The 18682-nt window shown below is 37.3% G+C and overlaps 1 protein-coding gene across 1 annotated transcript in view; it reads right to left on the bottom strand.

The window, feature by feature from the left end:
* Positions 1-3738: 3738 nt before the first annotated feature.
* Positions 3739-18682, bottom strand: part of LOC140849964 (lanC-like protein 2) — a 202945-nt gene continuing 188001 nt past the window's right edge. The window contains exons 3-7 of the mRNA XM_073239173.1: positions 12132-12339; positions 11165-11312; positions 9975-10121; positions 7149-7331; positions 3739-5408 (exon numbers count right to left, since the gene is read on the bottom strand). Coding sequence (XP_073095274.1) covers positions 7209-7331; positions 9975-10121; positions 11165-11312; positions 12132-12339 — 626 coding nt within the window. The 3' untranslated portion in view covers positions 3739-5408; positions 7149-7208. The remainder of the gene's footprint in view (positions 5409-7148; positions 7332-9974; positions 10122-11164; positions 11313-12131; positions 12340-18682) is intronic.

Here is an 18682-nt window from a genome sequence, read left to right as displayed (position 1 = left end):
GATATACTTTAAAGACATCAAAAACTATAAAACATTGCTGACAGAAATGAAAGTATCAATAAATGGAGAGATATACTGTATTTGTGAGTAAGATTCCACATGGATCAATTCTACCAAAATTTATCCATAGATTCAAGACAATCTCACTCTTAAGCCCAAAAGGCCTCTTTTGCAGAAATTGACAAACTGACTCTAAAAGTTATATGGGAATGCAAAGGATCTGGATTGTTTAAGGTGCTTTTGAAAAAGAATACAGTTGAAGTCTTAAATTACCTGACTTCAATACTTACAGTTAAGCTAGTGTAATTGAAATCGTGTCATAATGACAGGAAAAAACAGGGTAAAATAACGATACAGAGAGGCCAGAAATAAACTCATGCTTACTAGTTAATTTGATTTTTATAAAGGCTCCAAAATTAATCCACCTAGGGAAATAAGTCTTTCAACAAATGATGTGGAAATAACCAGGTGTCCCTACAAGTTAAAAAAAAATCTCACTCTTTACCTCACATAATACACAAAACTTGAGACAGATCACAGTTCTAAATGTCAAATCTAAATCCATGAACCCTGTAGCAGAGTATTATCTGGATAATCTGAAAGCATGTAAAATTTCTTAGAAAGATACAGAGAGTAAAAATGAACAAGTGGGACTATATTAAGCTGAAAAGCTTCTGTACAGAAAAAGACACCATCAATAGAACAAAAAGGAACCCTACAGTATGAGAGAATATATTTGAAAATGACACATCCGATAAAGGCTTGACATCCAGAATATATAAAGAGCTCACATGCCTCAACAAACAAAAAACAAATAACCCAATTAAAAAATGGGCAGAGGAACTGAACAGATGGTTCTCCAAAAAAGAAATACAGATGGCCAACAGACACATGAAAAGATGCTCCACATCGCTAATTATCAGAGAAATGCAAATTAAAACTACAATGAGGTATCATCTCACACCAGTAAGGATGGCTGCCATCCAAAAGACAAACAACAACAAATGTTGGCGAGGCTGTGGAGAAAGGGGAACCCTCCTACACTGCTGGTGGGAATGTAAATTAATTCAACCATTGTGGAAAGCAGTATGGAGGTACATCAAAATGCTCAAAATAGACTTACCATTTGACCCAGGAATTCTACTCCTAGGAATTTACCCTAAGAATGCAGCAATCAAGTATGAGAAAGACCAATGCACCCCTATGTTTATCGCAGCACTATTTACAATAGCCAAGAATTGGAAGCAACCTAAATGTCCATCAGTAGATGAATGGATAAAGAAGATGTGGTACATATACACAATGGAATACTACTCAGCCATAAGAAAAGGGAAAACCCTACCATTTGCAGCAAACATGGATGGAGCTGGAGGGTATTATGCTCAGTGAAACAAACTAAGTGGAGAAAGAGAAATACCAAATGATTTCACTCATTTGAGGAGTATAAGAACAAAGGAAAAACTGAAGGAACAAAATAGCAACAGAATCACAGAACTCAAGAATGGACTAACAGGTACCAAAGGGAAAGGGACTGGGGAGGATGGGTGGGTAGGGAGGGATAAGGGAGGAGGAGAAAAAGGGGGTATTAAGAGTACCATGCATGGGGGTATGGGAGAAAGGGGAGGGCTGTACAACACAGAGAAGACAAGTATTGATTCTACAATATTTTGCTACGCTGATGGGCAGTGACTGTAAAGGGGTATATAGGGGGGACCTGGTATAGGGGAGAGCCTAGTAAACAAAATATTCGTAATGTAAGTGTAGATTAATGATAAAAAAAAAAAGCAGTTCCTGTGTGGTGACCTCCAGTGAGTTCTACACAATGATATAAAGGGCATATAAAAGTGTAGGCATAGGGTCTGTTTGTGTTTATACAGAGGATCAAATCCTAATTTGGCTACCCTGAAAATGAACTAAGATACGATATGAAAAAGAACTTCCAACATCAGCACTTTTGGGAAGACTCATCCCAGAAGATGACCATCAAAAAACCCCAACAAAGATCCATGCACTGCTACAGGTGTAGATGCACTCATCCCACCAGTTCCTGGACTTGCCATGGGAATGAAGAAGGAGATATCTAAGCTGGCCTGTGCATATAGCAAAACAACAAATTTGACTGGATCTAAACTGTTGGAACCCAACCAAGAATTAGGAGAAGTGCAAATTGTAGCGCTCCAAAATCTTACAACTACAGACTATTTACTGTTGAAAGAACATATGGGATGTGAACAGTCCCCAGGAATGGGTTGTTTTAATTTGTCTCATTTCTCTCAGACTGTTCAAGTTCAGTTGGACAATATTCACCATATTATAGATAAGTTTTCACAAATGCCTAAGGTGCCTAACTGGTTTTCTTGGTTTCACTGGAGATGGCTGGTAATTACAGGTATGCTTTGGTTACGTAACTGTACTCCTATTATGTTAATGTGTGTGTTCAAATTAATTAGTAGTTTAAAACCTATACATGCTGAAGTTACTCTACAAGAAGGTATTTCAAAGAAATAATCAATCTTCCCAGGTTTTCTTCCACCTGCTACTTCTATAGCTTTTCTTCTTCCTTCCTAATTATAACCCTTAAGTAGAATTCGTGCCTCATATCGAATTTACCGAGTATCATAATTCTTCCAAGTGGTAAAGACACCTCAAGACAAATGCTGGGCACAGAAGCCACAGGGCATAAAATATGCAAAGAAGTAAAAAGCTAACCTTTTCAAACAATAAGGCTTCTCTCTCACTTACCAACTTAACATTTCCCTGTATGGCCCCAGAAGATGACTGGTTAGCCAGAGACGGGTAAGATTCCTCAAGGGAGGAACAACCTAAGACAGGCACAGTCGCAGGAGGGCCATCAGGTGAGAAAATGGGGATCAACAGAGGTGAGGCTTAGAACCTCCCCCCTCCCCCTGTTCTGAGAGAAATCTTTTGCATACGTGAATGTTTTATTGCCCTTGTCTAGCTTGGATTAACACATAGTCTACAGGCACACACCTGATCATCTACACTTGCTCTCTTACAACACTAAACTATGTTTTCTACCTTTATCTTGTATCTACCTACCACTTCAGCATTTTATTAAAAATAATAATAATAAAGAGAGAAATGTGGTATCCACATATAAATCAAGTATAAAAATCAAATGAATATTCATATTTGAACTGACTGTTTATGGTCCATAATGCATGATCAAAACCAAAAGCCTCTGTGATGACTGCCCTTGTAATGTTCACCATGTAACTTATTCACTATGTAAGAATTTGTTCTCCATGTAAGAACTTGTTTGTTATGCTTCAGAAGATTGGAGACTGATGAAAATTAGGCTTGGGGTGGATTAATGATTGTGCATTGAGCATTGACCCCCCTATACAGAATTTTATTGTGGTTAACAACCATTTGATTAATAAATATGAGAGATGCCCTCACAAAAAAAAAAAGTACACACTTCCAATTGTAAAATAAATAAGTAACCGGGATGTAATGTATAGCATAAGGAATATAGTCAAAATATTGTAACAACTTGGTATGGTGATAGCTGGTACCTAGAATTATCATGTATATAAATGTTAAATCACTGTATTGTACACCTGAAACTAATGTAATACTGTGTGTCAACTACCCTTCAATGAAAAAAAAAAAGATACAGAAAATAATTACCACAAAAAGAACACTGATAAAATAGACTTTATCAGAATTAAAAACTATCAGATACTATCAGGAATTTGAGCACACCAAACAGCATGGGAAAAATTATTTCCAAAACCTGTATCTGACAAAATGGCTTGTAGCCAGACACATTAAGAATTCTTATAACTCAATAATAAAAAGACAAAATAAATAAATAAAACAACGCAGGTAAAAATATGAACAGACATTCAACAAAGAAAGATATACAAATGACCCATGAGCACAAGCAAAACTGCTCAACACTATAAATCAGGAAGATGCAAATCAAAACCACAATGGAATCCTCACCAGAACAGAGTTAAAAAGACAAAGACGTGGAACAACTGGAACTCTTATGCTGTTGATGGAATGTAAAACGTATGACCACTACTTTGAGAAGAGGTCTGGCAGTTTCTCATAACACTAAATATACATCTACCCTCTGATCCAGCAATTACACTCCTAGGTATTAGCTTAAAAGAAATGAAAACATATGTCTACAAAAAGACCTTCTAAGAATGTTCATAGCAATTGATTCCTAAAAGCAAACACCTAAAAACTGAAAAACAAATGGATAAACTGTGGTATATTTACATAAACAATGCTTAAACTTAGGATGTTATCAGAATCTTGAAGAAGCAGCACAGTTTGAAAAAAATCTCTCCAGGTGATTATTCTACACCACACTCCACCCCACCCCAAAGATGTTCCCTGTTTCAAATAATCAACTTACAAATGAGCTTTTGGAACACAATCCGTATGAAAACAGAGTCAGAAACAGTTGACCACCTTTTCTTTTCTGAGATGTTCAGAGTGTCGGCATGGGGGGACAAGAGAGGGAAGGTACGGTTGTTTCACGCGTTTACTCCAGAACCAAAGGATCATGCTGAGAGAACTTGGATGTAACCGGCATGGTTTTCTTGGCAGCATATTAACCCTTCCAATTTCATTTGAGGAATGTTAACATTTGTTTGTAGTGGCTCAGTCCACCCAAATTGCTAATGCCCAAGGGCCCAAATTATGGTTAGAAGGTAGAATTTGTTACCATTACCTCTAGTTTACTGTCAGATAATCCAGAGCTTATTATAAGTATACATCATTGTGAGTCCACAAATGTAATTTGTTAGAAAAACATTTGCAATTAACAAAATTCTTATTACAATAAAGAGGACTGTTAAAACCTTGACTTTTTGTCCAAAATCACCTAAAATACTAAAATTTTAAATTAACAAGTCATGCTCATAAAAAGACAAGTATACCCTAGCTAATGACTAAAACATGATTAGCATCTACAGCAAGGGAAAATAAAGTTAGTGAATCTGGACTCATAGTTTTTTTGGTAAAGGATATTAATATTTTTTCAAGTACTTGAAAATCTTGTGCCTTCATATGCATTCTTGAAGAAACCTTGTGACTTCATATGCCAGCATAGGAAACTGTAGAAAGTTTATGACATATAATTTAAACACTTTCTAATTTTAAGAGACAGCTTCGGTGAATATAGACGCTCTTAATTTGAATTACTAACGTGAGAGAAAATAGAGTCTAGAACCATGTTCTCTAGCTCTGTGCACCCACCCGTCACCACCCCCTGGCCTTGCCAAACACAAATTTCACATCTCACTCACTGACCTAGACCATGAAGACATAGTGTTACCCACCTGTAAAACTATATTGTGCTTTTTCAAATCACCACCGATATCTTCTGCTTGAGAAGATTCTGCTATTCCTCTCCTTCCTCATGTCTGAGAATTTTGATATAAATGGACAAAATTAAGTTTTAATGACTAAGTATGGCACCTTAATGTATTTGGCTCCCTATTTTCTAGACGAAAGAAATTTCTGTTTTGGAATGTGCAGGGCAGGGAAAGGCACCCAGATGGTGTTCTCAGCAGAAGCCCGTAGACGGCAGCTGGACTGAGACAGCTGTGGCACTGCCGGCAGCCGAGCTCTGCCCTGACTGCTCCCTGTGCTACCAGCAGTGGTGGAGAGGGACAGTGGGAAATGTCAACAGGGCTAAGGGGAACAGAATGGCCCAGAAGAAGGGCCCCCAGGGAGCCATGCCTCTTGATCACCTGCTTGCTGCACAAGGGTTCAGCTGTTGAAACCTGGGGATGGGTTGGAGGAGACCTCCAGAAGCCAAGATCATCAGCTACTAGGAGTGCCCACCTCTATAGCTGATTCTCTTTAAAGGGAAAGGGGAAAGAAGTATGACAAAGAAGTATGACAAACAAAATACATCTTTTAACAGTCATACATCTGTTTTGAATATGAAGGGACCCTTGCTTATACTGCCAACAGCATGCTCGGTTATTATGGCTGGATATTTCTGATATTACAGACTCATATCTATGCCACTAAAGCTACAATTGCTCTAAAGCTCTAAAAAAGGGGAAGCAGTGATTTGAACAGACGTTTTAATTTAAAAGCTAAGGTGGTGTTAAGAAAATGCATGATTAAGCTCTTCTGCATGCCAAGGTGTATGTTTCATTGTGCTTCTCTCTCATCAACTATCACAACTGTCGACATTATTTTCTTGAATGCCCACACCTGACTTTTGTATTATTAGAATATTTTTTATGTTATTGTTGTAGGACTAAAAAATTCTGAGAAATTAGTCTAAATCATGAGAGATAATTCCCCACAATTTGTCTAATTTATTAGTTAGCCACAGAGAAAAAATAAAAATGATTCAGGGACCAGTTTTTTATTTTCAGGTAGAAACTTGAATTCTGCTCCATTAATTCCATTTATTTCTGCAAAACCAAGAAACCTTACCAAAACACATTCATTGTGGTTATAATTCTATGCTTTGATATATGAGCAACAATCTCTAACATCAAATGTTATAAATAAGGTGTATCAAAAGAAAAATAAAATTGTAAAAAAAGCATTATTTACTTTCAAGCTATAATTCTTAGTCCAGAAAAGAAATCAAGTATTTTTAATATTGTGCCCAATATTAAATTGTGCCCAATATTAAAGTGTCTACTAGAATTATCAGTAAAGGTACCTCCTGTTTTCCTATAATACCCTGTATGTGTAAGAATATGAGTGCCATACCTTTCTCGTGTGCATAATTTTACAAAAATTTTAAATTCAAACTTAAAAGCCCTTGACTTATAATAATAATCCAGCAATAGAGGAGTAGTCAAGTAAGAAAATAAAATGTTAAGACAAAAAGGCATTCTGTTTATAACACTTCCTTCTGCCTTACTGAACTTATGCTCAGAATATAAATCATTACTATGCTGTCATCCAGGACTCTATACATGAATACGATTTCTGTTAAAACACACACACATGTACTTATAGCTCTAACTACAGTGGTGAGGAACAGTGAAATAAAGAGACTTTCTATTTATTTTGTAAAAACAGTAATTCTACAAGGTGTTTAGTTTGCAACCAAAATCAAACTGAAAACCTGGCAGAGAAAAGTGGACCTATGGACACTGGATGCTTGTGGCACAAGCTGAAGCACTGACCTTGTGGGCTTGCATAAGCATGTGGATGACACCTGGAGCACCGTGGCACCAGTGGACCAATCAATCTGTTTCATTGCTTAATGAAGATGGATAATTCCCAGATCGGAATCTTTTGTGGTGCACATAATCAATACTAGGTTTCACCATTTCTGTCAAGGTTTCTTGGTCCACTTTTGCTGATGGCTTTGAACAAACAAACAAACAAACAAAAAAACATTAATTTTTCCTTAAGTTTCCTTTTTAAAAAATCTGTTTTGTGGCTGATATAAGAAGGCATCAATTACCGGGAATACCGAGAAGTATATAAAATTGTAATTAATTCAATTAACTGGTTATTTAAGACTTGGGCAGACCTTTTTTTTGTGTCTTTCTGATGTCACTGACAAGTAAGAAGGCCATCTTCTGGAAAATTCCCTCTTGCATGGGGGAGGCCTTCAACTGATTAGATGGGTCCCCTACGTTATGGTGAGAAAACTGCTTTACTACAAGTTCACACATTTAAGTGTAAATCTCACCCAAAATGCTCTCACAGAAACATCCAGAATAATGTTTGACCAATATCTAGGCACCATTGGCCCAGCCAATTTAACATGTAAGATTAAGCGTCACAGATAGCTGGCATTTTCACTGGGGACTTTCAAAATACATGTATCTATGAATCTTTAATCTGAGCTGTTTCCCCCCCAAAAAAGAGACTTTAACTCCCTTCCTGAGGTGAAAGTGGTCTTGTCAAATAGGGTGAAGAAGGTGTGCATGAGTGGCTATGGCAGCAGGAAGTCTCACCACTCACCATGTGGACATTCTTCAAACCCCCCGTTTTCAGTTGTATGCTTAACTTCAACTCCCTCCACACCTGGCTTTCTTGAGTTGAAAGAGCTGGTTCAGTTCCTGTAGACCATTTCCTCCATAGCAGGAGCTGGGTGGGGGGCAGCCACCTCAGTGTACAGGGTGACCTTACCAACAGGCCTAATGCTCCATATACAGATTTCTTGCTGCCCAGCCCCCACACTCCCACTGCCCAGCCCTCATCCTCCATATACCAGACCTGATGTCTGGCACTGCCTCCAACAGTACATGGCACTTAAGATTCCTGAGGGCAAGGGGCCTGCAGGGCAAACTGCTTGCTCCTTGCTGGTCCCCTCTCTTCAGGCACCTCCTGGAGTGTGGCCTTCCTCTACCCCACCAGGGCGTCTGCCATTCTTTCATCTATTTTCTCAGTCTACATATTTGTAGTTTGGGGAGCCAGATGTCTCCTAGTTTCATCAAAGAAGCTGGGTTTCTATTTTTTGTTTTCCTTGTTATTTTGAGATGATTTTGAAGAGAATTAAGTGTAAATCTCACCCAAAATGCTCTCACAGAAACATCCAGAATGATGTTTGACCAATATCATTCTGTATCATGAAAGTTTATCTGTTTAAGTGCTATTTTAGAAGTTTTGTGTCTATTGCTCCACTAGCCTTCCAAATGGAAGTGTACACAGGACCTACGGTGGTGCACTGCCGGCTGACTGCTGCATGGCTGGGTGCCGCTCTGCCTAGCCGGTACTCCCGCTGAACAGGGAATTGGCATGCAGTCTGCTTATGAGCTCGCTCTAGCATGCTACTGCTCACTGACTGCTATAAGAAGCCCAATACCAATTTCTAAATATAATGCTTACCAAACGGTATTTCCATGTTCTTCACTTTATAAGCAGATGAGGGGACAATTTTACGATTTGTGTTTCTCTCAAGGAAACCCCTTGTATCCAACAAAATCAACCTGACACTGAAATCTAAGTTAAGCTGTTTTTCTGGGGCATGGTTCTCATAGGATTCTGTTGCCCCTAAGAGTATTATCATTAAAAAAAAAAGTTTCAAAAGCTGCTGCTAAAACATTTTTCTGGCAAAAGAGAATATACACAATCTGCCAGAATAACATGCCATTATTAAGTGAGATATGGAATTTTGGTTATTTTGAAAACATGTCTGCACTGTAAGGAAAATTCACAAATTAGAATATATACATATTTTACCTTCTACAATGATTCACAAAAACAACTCATAACCAGAAAAAGTGGTTTTAGTCCTGTGTAGATATGAATTTTTTCATATCTACACAATTTTCCTTTAGTGAGTAGCAGCATGACGCAATAAGTTTTCTTTTAAAAAAAGAAATTTGAAGTAAAATTTTAAAAAGGGAATATATAGGCTTTTAGTCAAAAAAGATCTAAACTCTAATCCATGTTCCTTAATAACTTCGTGATTTTTGAGCAAGCCTTAATGGAAAAAAAAAATTGGGCCACATACAGAGCAAGGAAGGGAAGGAATCACAGGCCATTTGGCTGGCTGCAGGCTGAAGTGGTCTTTGGGTGGGGGTCTCTGACTGCCTGACAGAAGAGCCAGTACTTAATTAAGCAGATGTCAGGGATGACTGACAGACAAGATCATAACCTCTACAATAAACTACTTAAAAATCAAGAACACAACTGAGAGTGACTGGGGGTATCTGACAGTGAAAAGTCTCCAGAGATTCAGAGAAAGACTCTGGAAGCCACTTGAAGGCTTTCACTGTTACAAGGGTGACTGCGTCAATCAGCAGCGGGACACACACAGAAGAGACTTGTGGCCAGTAGACACCTCGCCTGTACAAAACTGCATATGGAATGTGCTCTCGGGTTCACAGCTTGGGGCTCATGATGCAGAGCTTAAACATTGTAATTCAAAGTAGTATCCGTATTTCATATCAGCCTGTGTGGTTTGTACTAAAATTTAACTTCCCATTCCCTCTTTGATCTAATATTTTATAATGCAGTCACTGATATTAGTATTTCTGAGAATTGTAACTTACCTGCAGTAGCATGTAGTAGATCCCAGTCATGCCGTGAGCAGCACCAACATACTGCTTCCTGTGCCACTGGTATAACAGGGGACAGCGCTCAGCCTTCCTTTCTTCCCTTGACAAGGCTTTGCCTGATTCAATAACAGCATTGACAACCTACAGAGATAAAGAGGCAGCAGCCTAAGTCTAAACACCTTACATGTATCCTGTTCTACTTTAATTAACACTAACAACCTGTCTTTAGACAGAATTTAATCTAAAATCTTTAAGCAGTTAGTAGCCAACATTTATTTATTTTATAAATTAATAAATACAGAGAAAAACTGGAAGATAATTTCAGAGTAAAAAGACATTAACAAGTCAAAGAAATCAAAAGTTCTTTGTATCAACAGTTTGCTAGAACCTAGGATAACTTTCTATAACAACTGCTCTAGACTTAGTTGTTTTGTAGCTGTAAATATTTCCCCCCAAAGACTGGCACGTACATCTTCCAGGAAAGGCTGGAGGAATTAGTTTTCTTTATGAAAGGCTAATAAAATGAGATGTGTCACTGTAGTCTGCAGGTATTATATCAAAAGAATACCATATCTGAAATGACAATGTGGCAAAGACTAACTTTTTCTTCATATCCTTCCTCCGCCTCATACTGTTGGTAACAGTGCTCCAAGTTTTAGCTATGCGTCTGGCCTCTGAGCTATATATAGCTGAACACTTGACTAAGTTCTGGAAGTGGGATGTGAGCAAAGTGAGGTTGGCAACTTCTAGCTCATGGCCTTAAAAAGAAAGCTCCTCAACCTTCACTTCCTCACCTGTCCCCTGGGCCGGGGGTGCTCAGTAGCTTCGGTCATGCAGGTAAGGGCATGCCCCTAGGACATGGCAGACACGACACAAGAGCCATATTCACCTGGGCTCCTACCACTCCAGACGACTCATGAAAGAGAAATAAACATTCTATCTTTTCAAAGCTGCTGTTGTTTGCTTCTAGTAAAAACAGCTGAATACAGGCCTAAGAGGAGTACAGATTTTTAAGACACATTCTTAGAAAGGAAAAAAAAGAAGCTATTTATTAATTTTACAAGATGCCTTAAGAAATTACTCCACCTACAAGCACAGTCCAGCCACTATAGTTACTCTGTGCTAACAGATAGGTTCAAATGGCAGTGACAGGGATGCCTGTAGCTGTCAGTAATCCCACATACCTCTTTAACAGCAGACTCACACACGGTGCCTGGACCAATCTCCGTATTCAGGTAGAGTAAGGCATACAGGTACCCTTCCCGTCCATAGAGCAGCTCATCGGGAAGCTCTGAGTCTTGGCAGACAATGGTTCTCTGGAGCTGCAAAAGTCTACCAGACAAGAAAAATGCTGTTTTCCAGACGATGTCTAAAATACCTCTTCTTGAAACTCTAAGTAAACCTATCACTTTAGGAACTACCTGTCATTTAGTTTTAGTTTAAGACTGATTTTTAAAAAATACACAGAAAACCCCAGAAAACAACAAAAACTTCTCCACTTTACTATTTTATTCTCAGATACCAAAATTAAAACCAAAATTTCTACCTTTATATCTACTCTAAACTATGTAAGAGAAGAAACTCAATTTTGATATCCAGAATTAGAAGAAAGTTGATTTAAAATATAAATGAAAATAGTACCTAAATTTTCAGTAGCCAAAACTTGGGAATTAGATCTAGTCATTCTGTCTTTCAACAAACATTGACTAGCATGTGCCAGAATGTGGATTGAGTCCTGATTTCTGCATTTTCCTTGAAAATAAACCAATAGGTACAATGAAAGTTTACACACTCTAACTGTTCCATAATAAGGGGCCCTAAGATTAACTTAGTTGTAATAGTGAATCTCAGGCATTTAGCTAATTTTCATGCATTTTGAAGCAATCAAGAATCACAGGAAAAATGATTAAAGTAAGGCAAAGAAATATGTTTATTCTCCCCAAAATTAGGGCAACTATATGCTTGGATAGAAAGAAAGGACACAACCCCACCATTATGTTCAGAAGTAATATATAACCCTCTTCAATTCTTGGAGAAACCTGTTTGAAACAGTAGATAAATTAAGAAATAATTTCTTTTTTGAATGTATTTCTATAGCAAGACCTACAACTGAGAATTTGGAGAAAAATACTTCCAGTTCTCAAAACTCACTTTGAGATGCATTCCTGGGATTCACAATCACTTTTGAGTTTATGATATACCACAGCTCCTACAGCAAGGGGCCCAGCATCTCCACAGAGGAAAGTGACCTTGCGGCCATTCAGATTCCAAAGGGTCCTCTTTACGTAATCCAGGGATCGGAGCAGGTAGGTCTGGTCACACGTGACTCGGTACAACTGCAGGTACAAAAGGGCTATGCCTGGAATGATTCCCCCACCCCAAAAGAAAAGCATTATTACCTTTCCTTTTTACCTTCAGGACATTATTTTATGATGCATGAAAAACTTGAATAAAGCCTGTTTGTGAAGGGGCAACATCAAACACTCTCATATAACATATTTCTTAAAAATGGGGGAAGATAAAAGAACTTAGGGTAGAAAAAAATTTTAAATAACTTTAAATGTATTAGTTTGCTATTGTTCTGACATAGTGAATCAATAGCTCCCCAACAAAGGGAGACGTGAGACTTCCCATTCATTTCCATCTAATTTTCATTCATTTCCCGTTGTATCTGAAGCTAATTTGGATCCTTTTCTTTTTATTTCTGATGTAATTATTTTCTCCTATGTTATCCCAAATTAAATTACTTTCTGAATTTTATATCCTCTCTTTCCAAGTTTTCTATTTCTCACAAGTTTTCAGTTTTCTTTAATGACCAAACCATCCAAATGACCAACTAACCAGTGGATCATTCCATTTTTTCAGCTTTTTGACAAACCTCCACACTTTTCCATAATGACTGTACTAATTTACATTCCCACCAACAGTGTACTAGGATTAACTTTACTCCAGGTCCATGCTAACACTGTTATATACTGTCTTTTTGATAAAAGTCATCCTAACAAGTGTGAAGTGGTATCTCATTGTGGTCTTGATTTCCTTGATGATTACATGTTGAACACTTTCTTATATATGTGTTAGTCATTTGTATGTCTTCTTTGGAAAAATGTTCACTCAAGTCTTTTGCCCATTTTTTAACTGTATTTTTTTTCTTTGCTACTGCATTGTGTGAGTTCCTTATATATTTTGGTTCTACCCCCTTAGCAGAATATAGTTTGCAAATATTTTCTCCCATCTTGTAAATTGCCTTTTCATTTTGTTGACTGTTTCCCTTGCAGTGTTGTAGCTTCTTGGTTTGATGTCATCCTAGTTGGTTACTTTTTGTTTTTTATTGCTGTACTTTTGGTGTCATATCCAAAAAATCATTGCCAAATGCATTTTCCCTGTTTTCTTCTAGGAGTTTTATGCTTCAGGTCTTACATTTAATCCACTTTGATTAAAAGTGGATTAAAAGTCTTTAATCCACTTTGAGTTAACTTTTGGAAGTATAAGATAAAGTCCTGTTTCATTCTTTTGCATGTGGCTAGATGCTTCCAACTTTGTTCTTTCTCAAGATTGCATGGGCTTCCCTGAGTCTTTTGTACTTCCCATATGATTTTAGGATTGTTTTCTTCAATTTCTATGAAAGATACAATTAGAATTTTGATAGGGACTGTATTAAACACGTAGATCACTTTGGATACTATCAATGTTTTAACAACATAAATCCTTCCAATCCATAAATATTTTCCCATTTATTTGTGTTTTTCCTCTATTTCTTTATTCAATGTCTTATAATTTATGCTGTACAGGTCTTTTACCTTCTTGGTTAAATTTATTCCAAACGTTTTTTTTATGTTATTGTAAATGGAAATGTTTTCTTAATTTTATTCTCCAAAAGGTAGTCGTTAGTGTGTAAACACAATTAATCTTTGTAGATTCATTTTGTATTCTGCAACTTTACTGAAATTATCAGTTCTAACAACTTTTTGGTGGAGTCTTCAGGGTTTTCTATATATAAGACCATGCCATCTAGAAAGAGAGACAATTTAACTTCTTTCTCATTTGGATGCCTTTATTTCTTTTTCCTGCCTAATTGCTCTGGCTAGGACTTCCAGTAGTATGCTGAATATAAGTGGTGAGAAGGGGCATCATTACCTTGTTTCTTTTTTTTTTTATGAGAGGGCATCTCTCATATTTATTGATCAAATGGTTGTTAACAACAACAAAACTCTGTATAGGGGACCCAATGCACAATCACCAATCAACCCCAAGCCCCACTCTCAACAGTCTCCAATCTTCCAAAGCACAATGAACAAGCTCCCACATGGTGAACAAATTCCTACATAGCGAACAAGTTCCTACACGCATTACCTTGTTTCTTATCTTAAATGCCGAGTATGATGTTAGCTGTGTATGAATATCACTGAGTATGATGACAGTACGATGGGTTTATCATTTATTGTCTTTTTTTGGTATCATTAATGCACAATTACATGGGCAACATTATGGTTACTAGACTCCCCCTATTAGCAAGTCCCCACCACATACCCCATTAGAGTCACTGTCCAATACCATAATAAGATGCTATAGAATCACTGTTTGTGTTTTCTTTATTATACTTACTGTCTTCCCCATATCCTGACCTCTTACATTATGTGTGCTAATTGTAATGTCCATTTTTCCACCTTATCCCTCCCTTCCAACCCATCCTCCCCAGTCCCTCTCCCTTTGGTAATTGTTAGTCCATTCGTGGGTTCTGTGAGTCTGCTGCTGTTTTGTTCCTTCAGTTTTTTCTTTGTTGTTATACTCCACAGATGAGTGAAATCATTTCATACTTGTCTTTCTCTGCCTGGCTAATTTCACTGAACATAATACCCTGTTGGCCCACCAGTGTTGTTGCAAATGGTAGGATTTGTTTTATTCTTATGGCTGAATAATATTCCATTGTGTATACATACCACATCTTCTTCATCCATTCATCTACTAATGGACACTTAGGTTGCTTCCATTTCTTGGCTACTGTAAGTAATGCAGCGACAAACATAGGGGTGCATATGTTTTCTCAAACTGGGCACCAACATTCTTAGGGTGAATTCCTAAGAGTGGAATTCCTGGGTCAAATGGTATTTCTATTTTTAGTTTCTTGAGGAACCTGAATACTGCTTTCCACAATGCTTGAACTAATTTACATTCAAACTAGCAGTGTAGGAGGGTTCCCCTTTCTCCACATCCTCGCCAATATTTATTGTCCTTTGTCTTTTGGATGGTGGTCATCCTAACTGGTGTGAGGTGATATCTCATTGTGGTTTTAATTTGCATTTCTCTGATGATAAGCGATGTGGAGCATCTTTTCATGTGCCTGTTGGCCATCTGAATTTCTTTTTTGCAGAAGTGTCTGTTTAGCTCCTCTGCCCATTTTTTAATTGGCTTATTTGCTTTTTGCTTGCTGAGTTGTGTGAGCTCTTTGTATATTTTGGATGTCAACCCCTTACTGGATATGTCATTTATGAATATATTCTCCCATACTGTAGGATTTCTTTTTGTTCTACTGTTGGTGTTCTTTGCTGTACAGAAGCTCTTTAGTTTGATACAGTCCCACTTGTTCATTTTTTGCTTTTGTTTCCCTTGCCCGGGGAAATATGTTCATGAAGAAGTTGCTCATGTTTATGTCCAAGAGATTTTTGCCTATGTTTTTTTCTAAGAGTTTTATGGTTTCATGACTTACATTCAGGTCTTTGATCCATTTTGAGTTTACTTTTATGTATGGGGTTAGACAATAATCCAGTTTCATTCTCTTACATGTAGCTGTCCAATTATGACAACACCAGCTGTTGAAGAGGTGGTCATTTCCCCATTGTATATCCATGGCTCCTTTATCATATATTAATTGACCATATATCCTTGGGTTTATATCTGGGCTCTCTAGTCTTTTCCATTGGTCTATGGGTCTGTTCTTGTGCCGGTACCAAATTGTCTTGATTACTGTGGCTTTGTATTACAGCTTAATGTTGGGAAGTATAATCACCCCAGCTTTATTCTGCCTTCTTGGGATTGCTTTGGCTATTTGGGATCTTTTCAGGTTCCAGACGAATTTTAGAACGATTTTCTCTAGTTCATTGAAAAATGCTGTTGGTATTTTGATAGGGATTGCATTGAATCTGTAGATCGCATTAGGCAGGATGGCCATTTTGACAATATTAATTCTTCCTACCATGAGCACAGGATGAGTTTCCATTTATTGGTATCTTCTTTAATTTCTCTCATGAGTGTCTTGTAGTTTTCAAAGTATGGGTCTTTCACTTTCTTGGTTAAGTTTCATCCTAGGTATTTTATTCTTTTTGATGCAATTGTGTATGGAATTGCTTTCCTGATTTCTCTTTCTGCTGGTTCATCGTTAGTGTATAGGAATGCAACAGATTACTGTGTATTAATTTTGTATCCCACAACTTTGCTGAATTCAGATATTAGATCTAGTAGTTTTGGAGTGGATTCTTTCGGGTTTTTTATGTACAATATCATGTCATTTGCAACCAGGGACAATTTGACATCTTCCTTGCCAATCTGGATGTCTTTTGTTTCTTTGTGTTGTCTGATTGCCATGGCTAGGACCTCCAGAACTGTGGTGAATAAAAGTGGGGACTGTGGGCATCCTTGTCTTGTTGTCAATCTTAAAGGAAAACCTTTCAGCTTCTTGCCATTAAGTATGATGTTAGTTGTGGGTTTCTCATATATGGCCCTTATTATGTTGAGGTACTTGCCCTCTCTACCCATTTTGTTGGGACTTTTTTTTATCATGAATGGATGTTGGGTTTTGTCAAATGCTTTTTCAGCATCTATGGAGATGATTATGTGGTTTTTGTCCTTTTTGTCAATATGGTGGATGATGTTGATGTATTTTCAAATGTTGTACCATCCTTGCAGTCTTGTGATGAATCCCCTTTGATCATGATGGATGATTCTGTTGATGTATTTTTGAATTCGGTTTGCTAATATTTTGTTGAGTATTTTTGCATCTATGTTCATCAGGGATATTGTTGTGTACTTTTCTTTTTTGTGTTGTCTTTGCCTGGTTTTGGTATTAGAGTGATTTTGGCATAGAAGAGTGAGTTTAGAAGTATTCCCTCCTCTTCCACTTTTTGGAAAACTTTAAGAAGGATGGGTATTAGGTCTTCACTAAATGTTTGATAAAATTCAGCGGTGAAGCCATGTGGTCCAGTGGTTTTGTTCTTAGGTAGTTTTTTTATTACCAATTCAATTTCCTTGCTGGTAATTGGTCTATTCAGATTTTCTGTTTCTTCCTGGGTCAGCCTTGGAAGGCTGTATTTTTCTAGAAAGTTGTCCATTTCTTCTAGTTATGCAATTTGATAGCATATAATTTTTCATAGATTCCCTCATTATTCTTTGTATTTCTGTGGTGTCTGTAGTGATTTTTCCTTTCTCATTTCTGATTCTAATTATGTGTGTACACTCTCTTATTTTCTTGATAGGTCTGGCTAGGTGTTTATTTATTTTGTTTATTTTCTCAAAGAATCAGCTCCTGCTTTCATTGATTCTTTCTATTGTTTTATTCTTCTCGACATTATTTCTGCTCCAATCTTCATTATGTCCCTGCTTCTACTGACTTTGGCCATCATCTGTTCTTCCTTTTCTAGTTTTGCTAATTGTGAGTTTAGACTGTTCATATGGGACTGTTCTTTCCTGAGGTAGGACTGTATTGCAATATACTTGCCTCTTAGCATGGACTTGGCTGCATCCCACAGATTCTGTGGTGTTGAATTATTGGTTTCATTTGTCTCCATATATTCCTTAATCTCTGTTTTTAGTTGGTCATTGACCCATTGATTATTTAAGGGGGATTTATTAAGCCTCCATGTGTTTGTGGGCTTTTTCATTTTCCTTGTGTAATTTATTTCTCATTTCATACCTTTGTGATCTGGGAAGCTGGTTGGTACAATTTCAATATTTTTTAATTTACTGAGGTTCTTTTTGTGGTCTAGTATATGATCTATTCTTGAAAATGTTCCACGTGCTCTTGAGAAGAACATGTATCCTGTTGCTTTTGGATGGAGAGTTCTGTATATGTCTGTTAGGTCCATCTGTTCTAATACGTTGATCAATGCATCTGTCTCTTTGCTTATTTCCTGTCTGATTGATCTGTCCTTTGGAGTGAGTGGTGTTTTGAAGTCTCCTAAAATGAATACATTGCATTCTATTTCCCCCATTAATTCTCTTAGTATTTGTTTCACATATGTAGGTGATCCTGTGTTCACTGCATAGGTATTTATAATAGTTATATCCTCTTGGACTGACCCCTTTATCATTATGTAATGTCCTTTTTTGTCTCTTATTATTTTCTTTGTTTTGTAGTCTATTTTGTGATACAAGTAGTGCAACTCCTGCTTTTTGCTCCCTATTAGTTGCATGAAATATCTTTTTTCCATTCCTTTACTTTCAATCTGTGTATGTCTTTGGGTTTGAAGTGAGTCTCCTATAGGCAGCATATAGATGGGTCTTGTTTTTTTTGTCCATTCGTGACTATCTCTTAATTGGTGCATTCAGACCATTTATATTTAGGGTGATTATCGATAGGTATGTACTTATTGCCATTGCAGGCTTTAGATTCGTGGTTAGCAAAGGTTCAAGGGTAATTCCCTTACTATGTAACATTCTAATTTAACTCCCTTCATATGTTACTACAAACACAACCTAAAAGTTCTTTT

The sequence above is a fragment of the Manis javanica genome, chromosome 6 (genome assembly GCF_040802235.1).
Source record: "Manis javanica isolate MJ-LG chromosome 6, MJ_LKY, whole genome shotgun sequence".
In the NCBI taxonomy this organism is placed as follows: domain Eukaryota; kingdom Metazoa; phylum Chordata; class Mammalia; order Pholidota; family Manidae; genus Manis; species Manis javanica.
This window is presented reverse-complemented; position numbering and strand designations above follow the sequence as displayed.